This window comes from Penicillium oxalicum, chromosome I, assembly GCF_001723175.1.
Source record: "Penicillium oxalicum strain HP7-1 chromosome I, whole genome shotgun sequence".
NCBI lineage: Eukaryota > Fungi > Ascomycota > Eurotiomycetes > Eurotiales > Aspergillaceae > Penicillium > Penicillium oxalicum.
In genome coordinates, this window is record NC_064650.1 from 5,334,438 (window position 1) to 5,351,121 (window position 16,684).

The 16,684-nt window shown below is 52.5% G+C and overlaps 6 protein-coding genes across 6 annotated transcripts; 3 read left to right on the forward strand and 3 right to left on the reverse strand.

Annotated features, from left to right (window-relative positions):
* Nucleotides 1-443: 443 nt before the first annotated feature.
* On the reverse strand, nucleotides 444-1,370 carry POX_a01766 (uncharacterized protein; the record flags this gene model as incomplete). The annotated part of the gene is made up of 4 exons (XM_050110690.1): nucleotides 444-503; nucleotides 541-601; nucleotides 645-760; nucleotides 1,146-1,370. 4 exons carry the CDS (start codon nucleotides 1,368-1,370, stop codon nucleotides 444-446), a joined length of 462 nt encoding a protein of 153 aa, XP_049974458.1.
* Nucleotides 1,371-6,711: 5,341 nt separating this feature from the next.
* POX_a01767 (40S ribosomal protein S29) lies at nucleotides 6,712-7,453 on the forward strand (the record flags this gene model as incomplete). The annotated part of the gene is made up of 4 exons (XM_050110691.1): nucleotides 6,712-6,749; nucleotides 6,847-6,870; nucleotides 7,075-7,117; nucleotides 7,229-7,453. The coding sequence occupies 4 exons, from the start codon at nucleotides 6,712-6,714 to the stop codon at nucleotides 7,451-7,453; spliced, it is 330 nt and encodes a 109-aa protein (XP_049974459.1).
* A 1,025-nt stretch (nucleotides 7,454-8,478) lies between these two features.
* POX_a01768 (uncharacterized protein) lies at nucleotides 8,479-10,368 on the reverse strand (the record flags this gene model as incomplete). Its single annotated transcript, XM_050110692.1, has 7 exons — nucleotides 8,479-8,589; nucleotides 8,654-8,863; nucleotides 8,951-9,385; nucleotides 9,451-9,767; nucleotides 9,848-9,955; nucleotides 10,011-10,244; nucleotides 10,317-10,368. 7 exons carry the CDS (start codon nucleotides 10,366-10,368, stop codon nucleotides 8,479-8,481), a joined length of 1,467 nt encoding a protein of 488 aa, XP_049974460.1.
* Nucleotides 10,369-10,729: 361 nt separating this feature from the next.
* POX_a01769 (uncharacterized protein) lies at nucleotides 10,730-11,041 on the forward strand (the record flags this gene model as incomplete). Its single annotated transcript, XM_050110693.1, has 1 exon — nucleotides 10,730-11,041. One exon carries the CDS (start codon nucleotides 10,730-10,732, stop codon nucleotides 11,039-11,041), a length of 312 nt encoding a protein of 103 aa, XP_049974461.1.
* Nucleotides 11,042-11,777: 736 nt separating this feature from the next.
* POX_a01770 (uncharacterized protein) lies at nucleotides 11,778-12,709 on the reverse strand (the record flags this gene model as incomplete). The annotated part of the gene is made up of 3 exons (XM_050110694.1): nucleotides 11,778-12,015; nucleotides 12,103-12,287; nucleotides 12,392-12,709. The coding sequence occupies 3 exons, from the start codon at nucleotides 12,707-12,709 to the stop codon at nucleotides 11,778-11,780; spliced, it is 741 nt and encodes a 246-aa protein (XP_049974462.1).
* Nucleotides 12,710-14,287: 1,578 nt separating this feature from the next.
* Nucleotides 14,288-16,288, forward strand: POX_a01771 (CRAL-TRIO domain-containing protein; the record flags this gene model as incomplete). The annotated part of the gene is made up of 4 exons (XM_050110695.1): nucleotides 14,288-15,454; nucleotides 15,516-15,557; nucleotides 15,625-15,724; nucleotides 15,795-16,288. The coding sequence occupies 4 exons, from the start codon at nucleotides 14,288-14,290 to the stop codon at nucleotides 16,286-16,288; spliced, it is 1,803 nt and encodes a 600-aa protein (XP_049974463.1).
* Between the last annotated feature and the right edge of the window lie 396 nt (nucleotides 16,289-16,684).

A 16,684-nucleotide genomic window follows, 5' to 3' on the forward strand; every position in this document is an offset into this window, starting at 1 on the left:
TTGCAGCGCGCGAATGACCCAAAGTAGACAACCTTCTGCCATTTTTCTTTTTCTTTTCTGGCATTTCTAGTATTTTCCAATTTCTTTGCTTTGGTAGGTATGACTCGGCGAATGACCTTTGGCGCCGCGACCTCTCGGAGATGGCGGATATAAAAGTCTCCGTTGCCGAGAGTGCGTGGCAGTACTTACCTGCTCCGGCGAGCTCCCGTCGCCGATTCAGAGACTGCGATGAAAGTGGGTACGGACGGCAAGAGGAAGAGGAAGATGAAGAGGTGTACGGAGTTTGTGTCGCGACTTCCGCCTGTCTCTTGGCTTTCATTTGGACCCGACTGTGCTGTACATGTTGACTTCAACCGTACCTAGTTGACGAGCGAGCTCCTTCGCCTCCTCGTGTGTTTATTGGAGATTAGGCTTTCGCGCAGGCCACTAGCAACGCCAGTTCTTCACATGCTCGCGGGTAGTTCATCGATACTCAATGTAGAGGGTTTGTCTGACGAAGAGAGCTGCAAGTACAGTAGTAGCTTGTGCGAACATACTAACCTTCCCAGGTCGGGCCAAGATTTTATCCCATCCATCATAGAATTGTGCAGCTCCCCCACTCCTGCACAAAAAAGCGGCCGGTGGTCATTAGTACTGGAACGCACCGGCATGGGATCTGCAATTCTGAGCTTTGGACACAACTCATCTGCGAGACTGTGTGACCGTCCACGTTGACTGAATCAAGTCTTGGCAAACCCAGTGTCGAGAACTTGCCGCAAGTCTACACTTCTTCCATCATTTTGTTTTTCTTACTAATCTGAATTGAGTCGGGAAAAAGGGCCATCTCGCACAAGACTAACAAGAAAGCAAATCCTCTGAGCAACTCGACTCTCGGCTTCGGAGGGGCCGGGATCTGGACAGGTTCCATCGAAGATAGCCCCATCGATCCCGACGCACTGGGTCTGTATGACCTCACTTCCCTGGATCGGATGGCCGGCTGGGAGTCAGCACATTTCGGCAGTGATCTCCAGAAGCGTGACACCTGATCGATGGGCGCTTTCCAAGATGGATCGGAACATCGCGCCTGGTCTGGTAACTCCTTTTCTTCCTCCGGATCCGATCGACTCCAGGGACAGCTTTCTCTACCTAGACTGGACAAAATAGACATACACAGTGAGAGCCACTCGCTGAGTCGTAGTAGTCATACCCGCCACAGATCCCATTGCGCCTGTCCAGGCGCTCATGACGTATCTCAACCACCCTTCTTCACTCCCGCTTTGAGCCTCTGAGGACCAGACGAGCTTTCCATCTTCACCGCCACAAGTAGCAGCCTGTGAGTGGGAACAAGGTTGGGAATGACATGTACCATGCAAATTCGGTAGTGCCCACATTTCGATGCCCAAGATCGGCCAGGGCTGACTCGGGAGGCCACTATTGCTAGTGCAGCTTTCTGACAGTCTCTAGCCCGCTCTTGGCAGGTAGCGGTCGATCGCACGGAGTTTTCTCAGAATCTGCAATGATTCAGCGACCATGAGCAGGGCCTGATAGTGATCCGAAAGTATATCAAGTGATTACTGAAAGAATTCAGTGTCGCATGACTTTTCTCATCAATCCGTACTAACTTTTGCATCGTCACCTCGCTTTCCCCCCTGGGCCAGTCGCATCGCAAACAGACAGCAGTCCATGTACACACTGTACTCCACTTTCGGCCAATCAATCGCTCCTGATCGTCATCCTTTCTTCTGACAACCTCAGCATCATTTCAGTCTTTTGCGTGTCTTGATTAGTAGCCATGGAAGAGACTGGGTCAGCTTAACTACAACCAAAGAAGTCTAGACTTCCTTTGAGTCCGGATCAGACCATTCTTGGGCACGGCGTCTACGGTCCAGACGGTGGCTTTAGATCTCGATAATACCTTGATCACCCGCCACAAGCCATCTGAGGGCCGGAAACTGCCTGGAGCGCAGCTAAGGGTTCTCCCCCCCCCCCCCCCCACTTCGCCTTTTGTGTCTTAATAGAATCCCTGTCGCGGGCTCGGCCTCGCACGCACTTCCCTTCCGAGCCTAAGTTTGTCACCATGCCTCATTGCCGTGGAGGGAGAGGGTCCTTTCGCGTTCTTTCTCCAGTCCAGTCTCAAGACCGACGGAATCAAGCGCCAGGGACATGCAAAGCCGCAATAGTTCCACCGCGACCACAGTACTGTAGAAATGGTCCCACGGCACGAATTTGCCGAACAAGACCTCTCTGGTCCAGGATCTCCCAAGATTAGACGTGTCCGATCAGCACTAGAAGGACATGAGATTGTGCGTGACTGTCAACGATTCAACCTCGACGCCGAGTTACCGAGAGACCAGAGCGTCGGCATCATCTTCGACAGCTGGTCAGGCCACCCACGTTCTTGAGACTTCTTGCCTTGGCTCTGTACCCTCGCTTCCACAAAAACCGGCTTGAACTCTCCACCAGTCTCCCTTGCTGACGCGAGTGGTCACTGTGGTATGTCTGTATGAGTCGCTGGCCTTGGCGGTTCGGCCGTCTACCTGAGCTGCCGGAACTTAGGGTCGCCCTGACCTTTATCTCACTGTCTAGTCGCCTGTTGGTCTCTTCCCTCAAACGCCTGGTTGAAGATTGCATTGGACCAGGCTTCAAGTCAAGCGAGTCATATGTTCGGAGCAGAAACAGGTATTCATATAGCTTGGTACCAAGCAGTAGGCCCAAATCTCGAATCTAGATCTGCTCGGTCTGAATTCTCAGCCGGAATGGAGCAACTGAGGCCGTTGTCATGCACTTGCGGGAAGGGCTCTGCCAGTGTACTAATTGACATTGATTAATCATCCTACTTCATACTGAAAGTACGCCACACGCCGTGGGAACCCATACTCTGGCAATTAAGACCCGCTACCCGGCCAGTCCCTCTGTAATGGGAGCTACATACGAAGAGAACGTGAAAGGCGCTTTGACCTCGGAGCGGCCGCACTCCCCCAATGACCCGTCACGACGCGCCCTGTGGACTTTTCGAGCTTCGACCTATAGTGTGCTTGGTGTTCCGGTTCCATTATGATTCAGCAGTGTGCTACTGCAGTGCCTTGGTACCTGCCCTGCATAGGTATTTTTGCACTCGCACAGTTTGTACCTCTACTTCTATGGGAGCGGAACTCAAGAGTGCACTCCACCACGTCAGATGTTCATCGAGTCGGTCATCATCCAGACATTTGACACCTGCAGAGATAAGTAGACCAAGGGCCATGCCTCGCCCAATAAGTATTAACCTTGAGATCCGGCAATAATAATAATACCGATGCGTATGAACTGTTCAAAGCCACGAATGAAAACGTGCTCGAGCGTTATCCGCGATCTTCCGGCCGCCCCCATCCCCATCCCCATCGCGCATCCATGTGAGGGCTGGAGTATGTAATCCTATCCCCGTCCACCTCCTCACACGCACGGGTGGTGTCTGCGGGTGATGTGATCGGACTGAAAGAGTGGACCTCACAAGGGAAGAGAAAAAGTTGAAAGGGTTCCCTATCCGAGTCTCCGCCTGAAGGGTGGGACTGTTGAGCCTCGACTCTAACTCTTTCTCTCTCTTTTCTCCGCTCCGACTTTCAAACCACACGCACAGTTAACCTTAGTAACCACGCACTAGAACTTGTCTTTTTGTCTTGCTCCCTTGGAAAAGAATCGCAGCCGCATTTTGATCCGTAATTCCGCAGAGAACCCCCTTCCAGTTAAAGCTGTTACCGAGTGGGTGGGCTGATGGATGGACTGTAGTTCGTCGTCGTCCATGGCTGGATATGATGTGATGCCATGCTTATGATTGTCCGGGCACTTCCGCCGGTGATTCATCGACGAGCCGTCATGGAGTCCACCACAGTATGGTTCATGAGATGTCTGCCCTTCCCACCCGTGGACTTGACTGCACTCTACAGGAGTATGTATCGGCCCTATGAAAGAGGGTTCCGTCGCATCATCTAGGAGGTGGATGACTTGGGGCTGAGTAATCATTTTGATGGTTCCCGATCTCCAGTTCTTACTGGACTTGGAAGGGGGATGTTTTACCTCCTTTCTTTACTTTTTGTTTTTGTGGAAAATTGGTATCTTTGTCATGCGGCCACTTAGTCTGCAGGCGCAGGAAGAGCTGTTCACCGGGATGGGCTATCGTGATAGTACTATGGTAGTGACTTGTACAGCGGGAGACTTGCAAGGTCCTGCCCAAAACGATGAGCCCTTGCGGCCGTTTTGTGTTCTTTCTATTTCCCTTTTTGGCTTTTCGCGCCTGCATCTGCTGGACTGCGAATGAGACTGGTATGCACCGGTATGCATCAACGAAGGCAGTAGTGGGTTGACTCGCCCCCCCCCCCGGCATCTCTCAAAATCCCGTACGTGGTTGCTTTGAGGGGTAAGTCCGCTGAATATACATGTGTAGGTAGACAGGTATGCACATGCTATGTCTACCTGGTACATTTTTATTTGCGCGCTTGTTTGTTTCCCTAGGTATATACCCCGGGTTTTGTTTGGCCCTTCACATCGGTCGCTCTTCAAAGTATGGAACATGAGAACTCACGGTGTGACATGAGTCTATCGAGCCTGCATCTTCCCATCCATCCTGATTCTGAGGTTGCTGACTCGACTCGACTCGATTCTGGTGACCTTTCGGTGGGGACTCACTGCTTCGCTACCCACCTGATGCTCAATATACTACCATCAGATCAAAGATCATACTGTACAATAGCCTTAAGTTGATACCATCATCAGCATACATTCTACTACTATGTCCGGATACCATGTACCCTCCAAGCGCGCCCAGGTCAACAGCCCATATCCAGCGTGGGCTAAGTAATGTAAGTAACAGTGACTGGAAATACCGTCGACGCAGACCAAGCAATTCGATGCACACACCAGGTGTGCCCAAATAAACTCCAGTCCCTCCTCCAGCCACTTACTTTTCTCCCCTCGGGATTCAGCAGCAAACCCCAACCCCCTGTATAAACAAAAGGGCCTCCTTTTTTAAACTTTTTCTACCAGGACCCATCCACCGAAAAACCTGGCTTTAGTCTCACAACATCCCGCGTTGCCAACGTGCTCTCTCACATGTCGTTTGATCACGCGCTCTATGGGGATCGACGGGTAGCTTTGACCGGCCCTTGGCTGGATTAGGTTCCCTTCGGATGCTCGGCTTCCGTAAAACCCGCGAGCCGGGGGGACTTGATGTGGTCTTTGAAGATTCTGGTTAGAAGGAGGAATAATTAGCGCCGGATCGTTTTCTTGGCTTAGTACATCTTCTTCCCGTCGTACCCTGAGCTACGATGTCGGATACTTTAGCTTGGGCGGGATCGTTTAGTCACTAATGACAAGATAGTGGATGTATGTGAATAACATTCAATAGAAGACGGAATAAGTCTGGGCTTTGAGTGTCGTGACGAAATGAACCTTGAGGCAACTAATGCAGAGATAGGCAAGTTAGTCACAGTGGTCGCGCTGAGTACCTTGATTAAATGGTTTCCTCATTTCGCTGGAGCGAGCTCTCGTCGCAGTCCCTCGGCCCTCACTTCGGTGCCCCCGTCAGGCCCAAGTGCAACCGTCTGCTCATGGCTTGAGGCTGTCAAAGGTAAGACCTCCTGTTACTTTCTGCTCGCGAACACGTTGTTCGTGATAAAGTGGCTCCTGGAGCGAGGAGCTTCATCTCTCTCCGATGGTGGAGCGTTGCGCTCCTTGCGGTTGCAGATTACTCGTAGGTCGCGCTGTTGACAACATGCAAAGCTTCTTTAGCAGAAAAAAAACAGAGACTTGATTGCTACTGGTTTGTAACTTCAGAAGATATGATGGTCTCGGCACACTCAATTATCAGATTCAGGTACAGTGTCTCAGTCCCCCGAGCTTTAATGGATCATCTGCGGGGAGACAGTCACTTGCCCCGATGAAGAATTGGTCCATTGTATCGATTACGGCGACTCCCACTGGCTGGGGTTTCGCTCATCTCGACGTATGGCATGGCTAAAGCTAGTAGAGGCACGGCATTTAAATATGCCATATCGCGTGAGCGAGCGAGCGAGAGAGTATCAAGTCTGAATACAGAGTTTCTCATAATCATTGCCTATGCACCTGCAATAGGCAAAGGTCATCAAGACACATTCTCCCGGACGGTATTTTGAAAACCATTTACGTAGCGTATCGCAGGAATAGAGTCTGAGCTCATGGTTTCCGTTATTGAGATCGGTAGTATGAGACAGAGTCTGTGATGTGATATGGCGCAAGGAAATTGCACAATCTGACAGGCTTCAACCCTATTTGAACTTGTTGTTCTGGTTCGCATCAAATGCCATGGCTTCTCGTGTCTATAGTAGTTCTCTAGATTGGCGCATATCTAGGTGCAAGCCACTAAACCAGCCACCAGATGGCCAGTTGGCCAGTTGGCGAGGTCTGTCCTGTGCCAAACCTGGACCGGACCCAAACTCAAAAGACTCCGATCGGCCAGGGCCCGACACTCCCCTTTTGGCCTGATATCCAAGGCTTCATAACATTATCTAATCAGGAATGCCGCGGGAGCCCCCAAAACCGACTAGTGCCGGGGCAAGCGAGCTGGCCCGTGCCCTCCGGTTCCCGATTGGGACGGCACACAACGAAATTCCAACCCTAACGGTACGAGTCGACCTTCGTTCTTCTTCAACAGCGCCAACGACCCTCGTCCCCCGTCACCCACCAAACCCGTCAAATCCCCCCCGTTTCGACACCTTCAAGATGACTCACGAGTCTGTTTGGTACTCCCGGCCCCGCAAGTAAGTCGAAAGATGCGCCTAACCGCTGTCCAAAAATGAAAATCCGTCTTGCGGAGTGAAAGACCGGTGGCTAACATGATTTCTTCTTCCTCGCTAGGTACGGCAAGGGCTCTCGCGAATGGTGTGTTCAACTCCCGCTTTGAAAATCTGCACAGGATCCCCCCCCCTCCCCTCAACAGAAGATGGATGGGCACAATAGTCCGGGCGCGCCGGAAAAGAGAGGGGTGGAAATATTGGATTATCGAATATGGACCAGCCACGAATGTTGGGCATACTTCAATGGGAAAAGGATTGGAGTGCTAATTTCGGATTCGATTGACTATAGCCGTGTCTGCGCCCACCGCGCCGGTCTGATCCGCAAGTACGGCGTACGTGAAATCCTCCCCCAGTTCTTGAGGCGGAGTGAGCGAGTGACGCTTGAAGCGCCGTGATCTTTGATCTCTCTCGGAGTTTTTTGGCTAACATGGATTCTTGTACAGATGAACATCTGCCGTCAGTGCTTCCGTGAGAAGTCCACCGACATTGGTTTCAACAAGGTTCGTGACCGTGACACTTTTTTGCGCCATTCAAATCCCGCCCACATGAGAACCAAGCCTCGACTACGACAATATTCCGATCTCTCAGTGAAACACGCCATACTTCTTCGTCTGAATAGTCGAGGCTCGATCTCACAGTCGCATCCAACAACAAGCACCAAAGGCTAACTCATTCCCTACTCTGCACCTTACAGTACCGCTAAGCAATTCAAAACCATGTCCACCATTTGACGGCTTTCTTCGATTCCATTCTCGTCTGCGATTCGTCCTCTCGTGTACGTACCCAGGCGCTGCGCGAATTCCTCTCGATTAGTGTCCCGGGATCAGGGAAAAAATGGGTCGGAAGTGACTGGGAGAGCCCAAAAAATACAAACAATTTTTACGCCCACACTTCGTTTCCACTTCATCTATGTTTTTTTTTTCTCTCTCTCTCAATTTTTCCCCAATCGCATGACGACTCCAAAATTCTTTGTTTTGGTTGCTACTTATTGACTAGATGGAGATGACACCCGGTGGGCTCGTCTCCTGCGGGGCGTCTTGAATGGATCGATTGGGACCGGGGGTTTACTGTGTGAAGAGTGCGCGGATGGAGAAGGAAAAAAAAACAGAAAAAGAGGATGTTATGTCGTAACGCTCATCCGATTTTCTTTGTTTTCTTTTACTCAATATCAATGACGGATTTCCTTGACTGCATCTTGCAACCTTGGGGTAGAATGCTCCAGTCGCGAAGTAGAGCCTGCCACCCTCGATCTCTCGCTTCATCCCCATCAATGCGGGGGTTGTACGCAACTACGACCTGCCGCTTGAGACTGCCTGCCAAGCATTCTTAGGGCGGAGTAGCCCGAGACTCGGGAGTAGTGTGATGATGCTAAAGTGCCATTCATCCATGACGTCTCCTGTCTTACCTGGAGTGATCTCCAGATGAGGTCGATTACTGCCCAGGCGCCGCACCCTCCCAACGCATCGTGCAGCCAGCTTGCGAATTACCATATCCTGCGGGGTTTCAAATACTCGAAGGAGTAGAAGAGCAGGAAGATTCAAAAACAATCACATTCGTAGTAACAGTCACTCACGGCCATGACGATTTCCCATGCTAATAATATTCCCAGTACGCCACGTATTCCCATGTCATTCAGTACGTACTACGCAGTAACCTACTGCTCGCTACCCTTCAGCCTCAACATCCATGTCCATCATTTATCAGGATGAATCGCACGGATGCTGTAGAAAAGCAAGTACGCGTCCTGCTTGAGAACGTCGGCAATGCTGGCAACAGTGACTTTGTTGTCATCCATCAACACCCACTGTGTTCAATGTGATCAGTATCTGAGGCTGAATCGACGAGTTGCGATTTGGGCAAGTACTTACCTTATCACCGCCGAGTCGTGTGTACGAGTAATAGTGACCCGAATCCATCGACCCTTGGTGCACAACCACAGTGGACAGATCGTACAGGTATTTGGACGTGTCGACACGCTCCTTGTCCTTTTTGACAGTGTATGGCAACATGTTCAAAGTGACGGGGAAGTTGATATGGCCATCCATCTTCTCGGAGGATGACGAATTATGTTCATATCGCTACACAGTGGACGCGACGAAATGAATGGTTAGGATCGACTGGCTTCTCTAGCGACTTTTGCGGTTCAAGGAGTGCGAACAACATACCTTTAGTTGCATGCAAAGGATACTCGGGAGCTTGTTGATCTGCAGTCGTTTCGATGCACGCTGAGGGGTATTTCCGCACTTCTCGCAGTGGTAAGCCGCCTCAGTGTGGTGCTGAAGATCTTCGACGGCAGTGAAGCTCTCCAAGCAGCTGATCAAATTGGCACTGCCTGATGCACTTGATCGACCGAGCTTGCGCTTTTTGTTCTGCAACTGCACGTCGAGGCTTAGGTCTACCATCGGATCGTAGGTGTGGGTGGTTTTGCCGCACTTGTGGCACATTACACTACTGCGAAGCTCCCCGTAGAAGGTGCGATGAAAGAAGCACTCGCACTTGGTGTCGTAGCTTTCCGAGTGCCCGGGGGTGGCAGCGTGCAGGGCATTGACCAGGAATTGGAAGTACTCATGGGCATCCTGTTGTCGATACCCGGCCATTTCCTGCAGAGGAGGGAACTTCATTAGCGTGCTGGGAAGCAAAAAGCGATGAGAATGGGTCGACTTACGCGCGACGTATCCCAGCCGTGGTAGAGCAGGGTAGCCGCCGAGACTGCGTCTGTCCTCTCGCCACTGTTGAATTCCATGAACACCTCCGTGGTCGCGCAGGCCATGCACAGGTTTCGCTGGCAGTTGTGCATGTCATGGCCCCCTGACAAAAAGTAGGCGTTGAGGGTCGGGTCATGGAGTAGTGCCTGGAGAATGACAGCCTGGTAACATGTTTGGCCCATGTTCCAAACCCCACGGGCGCCACGGCGGGAGCAGGGATTCTTGTAGGCGTTGGTTTTGACATACGCCTCGGACGCAGAGTCTTCGGTCCATCGGTCTATTCTCAAATAGGTTGTGATTAGCTTCTGTTGCACAAGTTCCCGAGAGAGAGAAAGGCATCAAAACTGCCTCACGCACCCCGGTGTTCGCATTTGCCGGCAGGACCGCACAGTCTTTCGAGACCGTGGTCATAGACAAAGTCGCCACAAGTCTCACAGAACACAAAGCGGTTCCGGGATTCCATGACTGTGGTTTTGAATGTTAGCAGAGTTCGTCAAGCCCGACCTCGGTGACAACTTACAGAACGCATGGCCGGTCTTCTTGGTATGTGCCTGGCGTTCTGAATTGAGGCAGCCCTCGGAGCAGCTCAGACAGTGATACTTGGGCTTGAGAGTAGCCACTGTCCGCAAGCCGCTTGTTGGCACCGCAGCTGTCTCCGGCTTGGTGTAAGGTGCCAGAGCCTCGTACTGCTTGCGATAGCCACTCTTGAACAGGCCAGCAGTGGACTGGTCCTGCAGGATGGCGGCCAGATGCTCTGATGGAAAGTCAGCTTCTTCTCTGTGTCGAGTGTCCACTGGAATGAAACTTTTGAACAGTGATGACTTACCACAGCCGAAGGCTGCCTCGGAGAGAACGGTGACGGAATCCAGACTCGCCATGTCGAAAGGTGAAAGGGATAAGAAGAGAGGGGGGGGAGAAAGAGGAAGGTGAAGGTGAGATGGAAAAGAGGCGAGATGAGAAGTGTGAATGGTGAAAGATGGGAGTGAAGGAACAGAGATGGAAGAATGAAGAGAAGAGTGATGAGTCGAAGGAAAAGAGTAAGAGGGGAAGATGAAGAGGGAGATGAGAGAAGAGAGAAGGGGAAAGGCGTCAGGGACGAAGGTCCGGCGCCTGAGTCGTCGTTGACCGTGTCAGGATGAGGACACAAACAAATTGCTTGGGGCAAGAGGTGAACTCTCAGGTGGTCATTGGATCTCGTCGGTGGCTCCTTCCCAATTTGGTCTGTCCACTTGGATCAAGATGATATCCCCGTCGAGCGTCAAAGGACGGGACTTCTCCGACGCTGACTGGGCATTGCACTGGAACAAGATGGTCAGTATCTGGCATGCGACCCGTTGGAGCAAGGCAGACAGCTCATACCGATGTAATAATGTCACGGACAATATCTGGCGACGTTACTCGCACGCACCGAAAGAGGGACAGAAGAAGAAAGGGAGCTATAGGGCTCTCGATGTCGAAAGGGTTGCCGCGGCAGCTCACGGTGACCCGTCAGCCAGTAGCCCGACTCCGGATTTTGAGACCGCCTCAGCGGGTGAAGTCTCGGGCGATTGACAGTGACGACTCGGCCTCCGTAGGAGAGCCAGCACACAACCTTCTATTGAAACTAATTCCACCCCCGCGGTCCAACGATCGAGATTGTCCGGGGCGGTAGTAGATCTTGCAGATTGTCCATCGGGTAGGGTCTTCAGTTTTTGCAGGGGGCGACCTCCGAGTTACCGCCGGATTAGCGATCGGACGTGCCGCATCTGCACAAAGGTACCGAGTACCAAGGATCCAAGAACTCAGCTCAGGGTCGTCGGGACGATGATGGATGCTTTTGTTACAATGTGATTCATTGGGGGGAAAAACAAGCCCGTGAGGTACAATAGTGATATTGAAATTGTCCGATTGGAGTATGAAAATTAGAATCTATCTCCCGTCCAGGTACCCGCAGTCTCCGCGAGCGCATGCAAGACTTGCAATCGTCTAGGTCGCCATGGCCATAGCTGGCACCAGCGCAGATGCTGCTCACAACTGCTCATGCTTCAGGAAAACTCTACACTGTAGCGCCAAGCTCCCTCGGGGAATAAAGTACAGAGCTAGAGCCTCCTTTCCTTGAATCATGAAGCCCCTTCCCATGGCCTTGGGGAGTCGTGTTTGCAGAGCAGAAAAGGATGGAGAGTTCACTCAAGTGTGCTCCACTAGGGGATTCCTTGACCGGGTGTTATCATACCTCGAGCTGTCTGTCCGCGATGCAGGTATCCGAGGGGAACATGTAGGGCGGGAAGAGCGTCCTTTCGCGTCGCCTTCACCGTAGCCCTCGACCTCGCGGTAGCGCGCTTGGTCGACCCCGGTCGGACCCTCTTGTGGCATACCGTCCTGTCGTCGGTCCTCGTGTGATACCCCTGGTCGTTCCTCGCGTGGTACCGCGGGTAGCAGTGCCGCGAGAAGCGCCGCGAGAAGCTCCACGACCGAAAGCTGGAGCCCTGGACGGTTTCGAGGAGACCGTGCTGGGCGGGTGTTCGACGAAGGAGGTGTCCGTCGTTCTGAGAAGGGGAGTTGTTAGCGATGGAGTCCTTCATCGGTGACGCAAGAAAGACAGAGGCAATGGTGATGAAGGCCTTGCCACTTACAAGAAAGTCATTTCACCATCGTCTGGTCGCATGACGGGCTCGTCTTCGGTCTCTGTAGAGAACAGGGTCAACACAGTCCCCGAATCGAGCTGAAAACCTGAATGACGCCTGTAGAGCCCCATCTGTAACCTACCTGCCTGGGCCTCCGTCTGCTTCGCTCTCTGGAATGAGTCCGGGATGGGTGCCTGTTCTTCTGATCAGTATCGGATGGATGGCGGAGGACTTGAAATCGACTCCATCGCCGAGACCGAGACTATGTGTTCACACTCAGTGCGAGAGTAGCACACACCTCTGGGAAATCCACACAGAAGGCGTTCATGTTCATGCCGTAGAGAAAACTGGCGAAGCTTTCGCTGAAGCGCGTCAGACTCTCATGCATCAATTGCAGATGCATGAAATTGGCCTCCAGATCCGCCATGGAATCGGGCAGCTCGGCAAACTGTGGCTCCAAGGCATTGATGGCGGGCTGGTTGTATCCCGCGCTGCCGATAGTGTGACCGTAGCTATATGTTTCGCGGAAAGAGGAGCGCGAGCTCGGTCGTAAGGGGGTTGTGGGTCGTGATGGTGCTCGCGGACGGCCCGCTGATCGATGAGCTTGCGAATCCATCTGGCGAGTGAGAAGAAGTGTATGGTGCTGCTGTTTTGATCGTGGTGGTCGGGGTTGTCGGGGTTGTTTGTTTTCGGGGCGACGAGGGGCACAGCGGGAGAGCCGCGGGGAGTGTTCGGAGAGCTACGTGGAGGTAGGTGTATTACCAGTGCTTCAAGATCATTGCCTGAATGATCAGTCAAGGGGATACTCGGGTTTGAGACAGAAAATGCGCCAACATGCGCGTTGGGCGACCAGCCGGAGCCTCGAGTCGATTCAAGAACGTGTGGACGTGACCCACCCTTTGGAAAGCGGCGCTTCTTTTTCTGACGGCCCGCCCGAACTTTTTGAGCCCCGTGCGGAGCCTCAATGCATTTCATGAGGTACTGTTCAAGCTATATGAGATTGCAAGAGATGGTATTCGTAGTCTGCATTGAAGTGACAATCGAGGAGCATCGATCTTTGTAATGATACGCTACAGCATCTCCATAGAGATCGAGTTCTTGTCAGTCATGCTCTGGTGGGCTCGCTTCATAATCCAAGTGCCGGGCACATTCCACGCATCAGTTCTCCTGGTGGACAATTGCATTATAATATTATAAGATAGCATAAAAAAAAGGAAAGATGTACGTGTTTGAATTGTACCCTCATATGTCCATAGAATGGATACAGGGGTTGATACCTATGTATGCGTTTTATTCGAGCAGTTTGATCTTTACCTGACCCTATGAAGACTGGGCCGCCTCCATGGACTCGCGATCAAGTGCGAGAAGGATGATCCCTCGTTTCCATACTCACATAATGTTACAAAGTACGATGGGCGCAGCTTATGGCAGGCCCTCATGTCATCTGGCTCACTCCAGGTAACAGGGAGAAAAGAATATAGACAAAAGGGTAAAAGTTTGGCGTTTGTAGAGCGTCGCTCTGCTTCGGACACAGTTACACACAGACATCTATTGTGGCAGCCCCGTCAGCCTGGGCGGAATCACCTTTTCACAGACCTAATTGCAGAGAGCCGAGGCCAAAGAGCTTTCTCCTGTTGGAAAGCCTCATCTTGAGCGGGAGCTCGTCTTACTGGTTGCAGCCCATTGCTGACCTTCACACTGCACTCGGACTCCCCGTTTTGTACACGAGGCTAACAAGCCTCGGTGACGATGAAAGCCACATACATTGGGCGGCAGCCATGACAGACATGATGGACTGTAATCTTCGTGAGAGAAACATACTAACTCGGACGCGTTGTCTCGAGGCGTGGTGCACTTCTCTACGACGTGCGATCGATCGGTTCCCTCTTCTTTTTCCCCCGCACACCAAACGAGGTGGTTGATCGTCATCGGCCTTGATGTCAGACCAAATCCACTTCCGTGGCCGTGACTTGGTGGCTGAGGAATGCACTCTCCATCCTCGACTCCTCCTTTGTGTCCATTCTCCTCGTTCCGTGCTCGCTCGTTTGCGCGTGTGAAAGCTCATCAGATAAGTATCCCGCGTTTCTGTCCACTCGGTCCAGCCTGAAAGCACCTGTGCATCGGATGAACCGGAACTCCACGAGTTATTAGACCGGCTCCTTCGCATTTAGAGCATCGTCCATTCCCCCGCCACATGCGGGCCTGCTCCGTTCTGCGCCGCATTTCACCCTCGGCCAGAGCCTGTTCGATTCCTCGCGCTTGTTCCTTTGCAACCTCGCAAAGAAGCGCTCGGATCGCTTTCTCATACGCCCGGCAGATCCAGTCCCGATCCGCTCCTCGCGTGCGCACTCACTTCACGCGATCGCAACAATTTCCCCATCACCCAACGGAGGCGTCTGCTCTGTGGTCGATCACCGTCAGCATCATCGCGGTTGGCGGAGGTGCCTGGCTCTATAATAGTTATTTCCACTCCCCGTCAGTTCCGCCGGAGACCCCTCGACCCGCTCAATCGCACGTCCCCTCCTTCCTCGGCGTCATCGACACTCTCACCACCATGCCTATCGAACCGGCTCCGGGTACCGTCGGGACGCTGACTCCCGAGCAGGAGGTCAAACTGCAGGAGTTCTGGGTCTTGACCCTCAAGGTGTTTGGTGTTCCCGTGGAGGGCCTCGATGGCAAGTCAGCCAATGCCACTCCCAAGGGCGAGACCGACGCATCGTCTGCGAATCAGAGCCAAGACAAGAAGAAGGCGTCCTCGAGTAAGCGCCGCGGATGGTCGCTCTGGAACAAGGGGAATGACGAAGAGGATGACAGCAAAAGCAACTCCTCGTCCGCCGATCTCACCTCCAGTCTGGCCTCGATCAGCATCGATGACGGCGATGATAAGCACGGACAGTCCAAGGAGTTCCAACAAGCCCTGGTCGAGATGCAGCCCGAAGAGATCCGCACCGCATTTTGGAACATGGTGAAGCAGGACCACCCGGATGCACTGCTGCTGCGGTTCTTGCGCGCACGCAAGTGGGATGTCAAGAAGGCCTTGATCATGATGATCTCGACCATGCGCTGGCGTCTGCAGGAGGTGCATGTTGACGACGACATCATGGCGAACGGAGAGGCGGAGGCTCTGCAGCTCGCATCGAGTGCGGATCCCGCAAAGAAAAAGAAGGGCGAGGACTTTTTGAAGCAGCTGCGTATGGGCAAGAGTTACCTGCATGGTTGTGACAAGCGTGGCCGGCCGATCTGCGTCGTACGAGCGCGGCTTCACAAGGCGTCGGACCAGGAGGTGGACACGTTGGAGCGGTTCACGGTCTACACGATCGAGACCGCGCGACTGTTGCTTGCACCTCCCGTTGAGACGGCGGTACGTCCAGAAGTATCAATGAAGCAGCTGGTCTCCGATCTCCATGGCTAACGGTGTTTAGACTATCATTTTCGACATGACTGGTTTCACTCTGGCAAACATGGTGAGTTGGTTGTGGGGCGACGATCGGTATGACGAGCGAGGCTCATTGCTCATTCGTTCTCTCGTAGGATTACACTCCGGTCAAGTTCATGATCAAGTGTTTCGAAGCCAATTATCCCGAATCCTTGGGTTCAGTCTTGATTCACAAGGCGCCCTGGATTTTCTCCAGTACGAGTCACCTCATCTTTCCCGCCTCCCCATCTCGACCACGTTTGACATCTGACCCCCCACATTTTAGGTATCTGGAGCGTCATCAAGGGCTGGCTGGACCCCGTTGTCGCCTCCAAGATTCACTTTACGAAAAACCGCCAAGATCTGGAGGAATTCATCGCCCCGAGCCAGATCATGAAGGAGCTCGACGGCGACGAAAACTGGGAGTACAACTACGTCGAGATCAAGGAGGGTGAAAACGCCAAGATGCAAGACACCGAGACGCGCGACAAGCTGATCTCTGAGCGTCATGCTCTGGCCAAAGACATCCAGGACGTCACGATCGAGTGGTTGCGCGCAAGCTATCAGAAGAATCCCGACGCCGTCGCAGCCTCCAAGCAAAAGCGCGATGGTCTCATCGCGCAGCTCCGGGAGCAGTACTGGGTTCTGGACCCGTACATTCGCGCCCGCTCGTTGTACGACCGACTGAACATTGTCCAGGGTGGTGGCAAGATTGAGTTCTACCCTGATCGTGCTCAGAATGGCAGTGCCAATGCGGGTTCAGAACCAACGACTGCTTAACTAAATGTGTCGAATGCCCCCCGATGTCGAGTCAATGCGTTACGGTGTCGATTCCTGGACCTGGAGCGTTTGCAATAGAGGGCGAATAAGGGACAGAGCAAGAGCATCTGTGTGCTGCGTCCATCAGTGTATAGTATACCTCTTTACATTATATCGGAAGGATCGACATGTGGTTTCTACGCGTCAATAATTTAATGCATAGAACATTCGAGACTTGGCAAGTTATCTTGACACCGTGGGTGCACTGGAAGCCCTCCATGTGAAACAAGAAAAAAACGAAAGAAAGATATTGCACACTCTGGCCCGGTACACTTTTCAGTTCCTCATTCCTTATCTACTTCCATACTTCCAAGACGACCAACCACGAGCAAGTCTACCATAAAAGCACAGCATTTG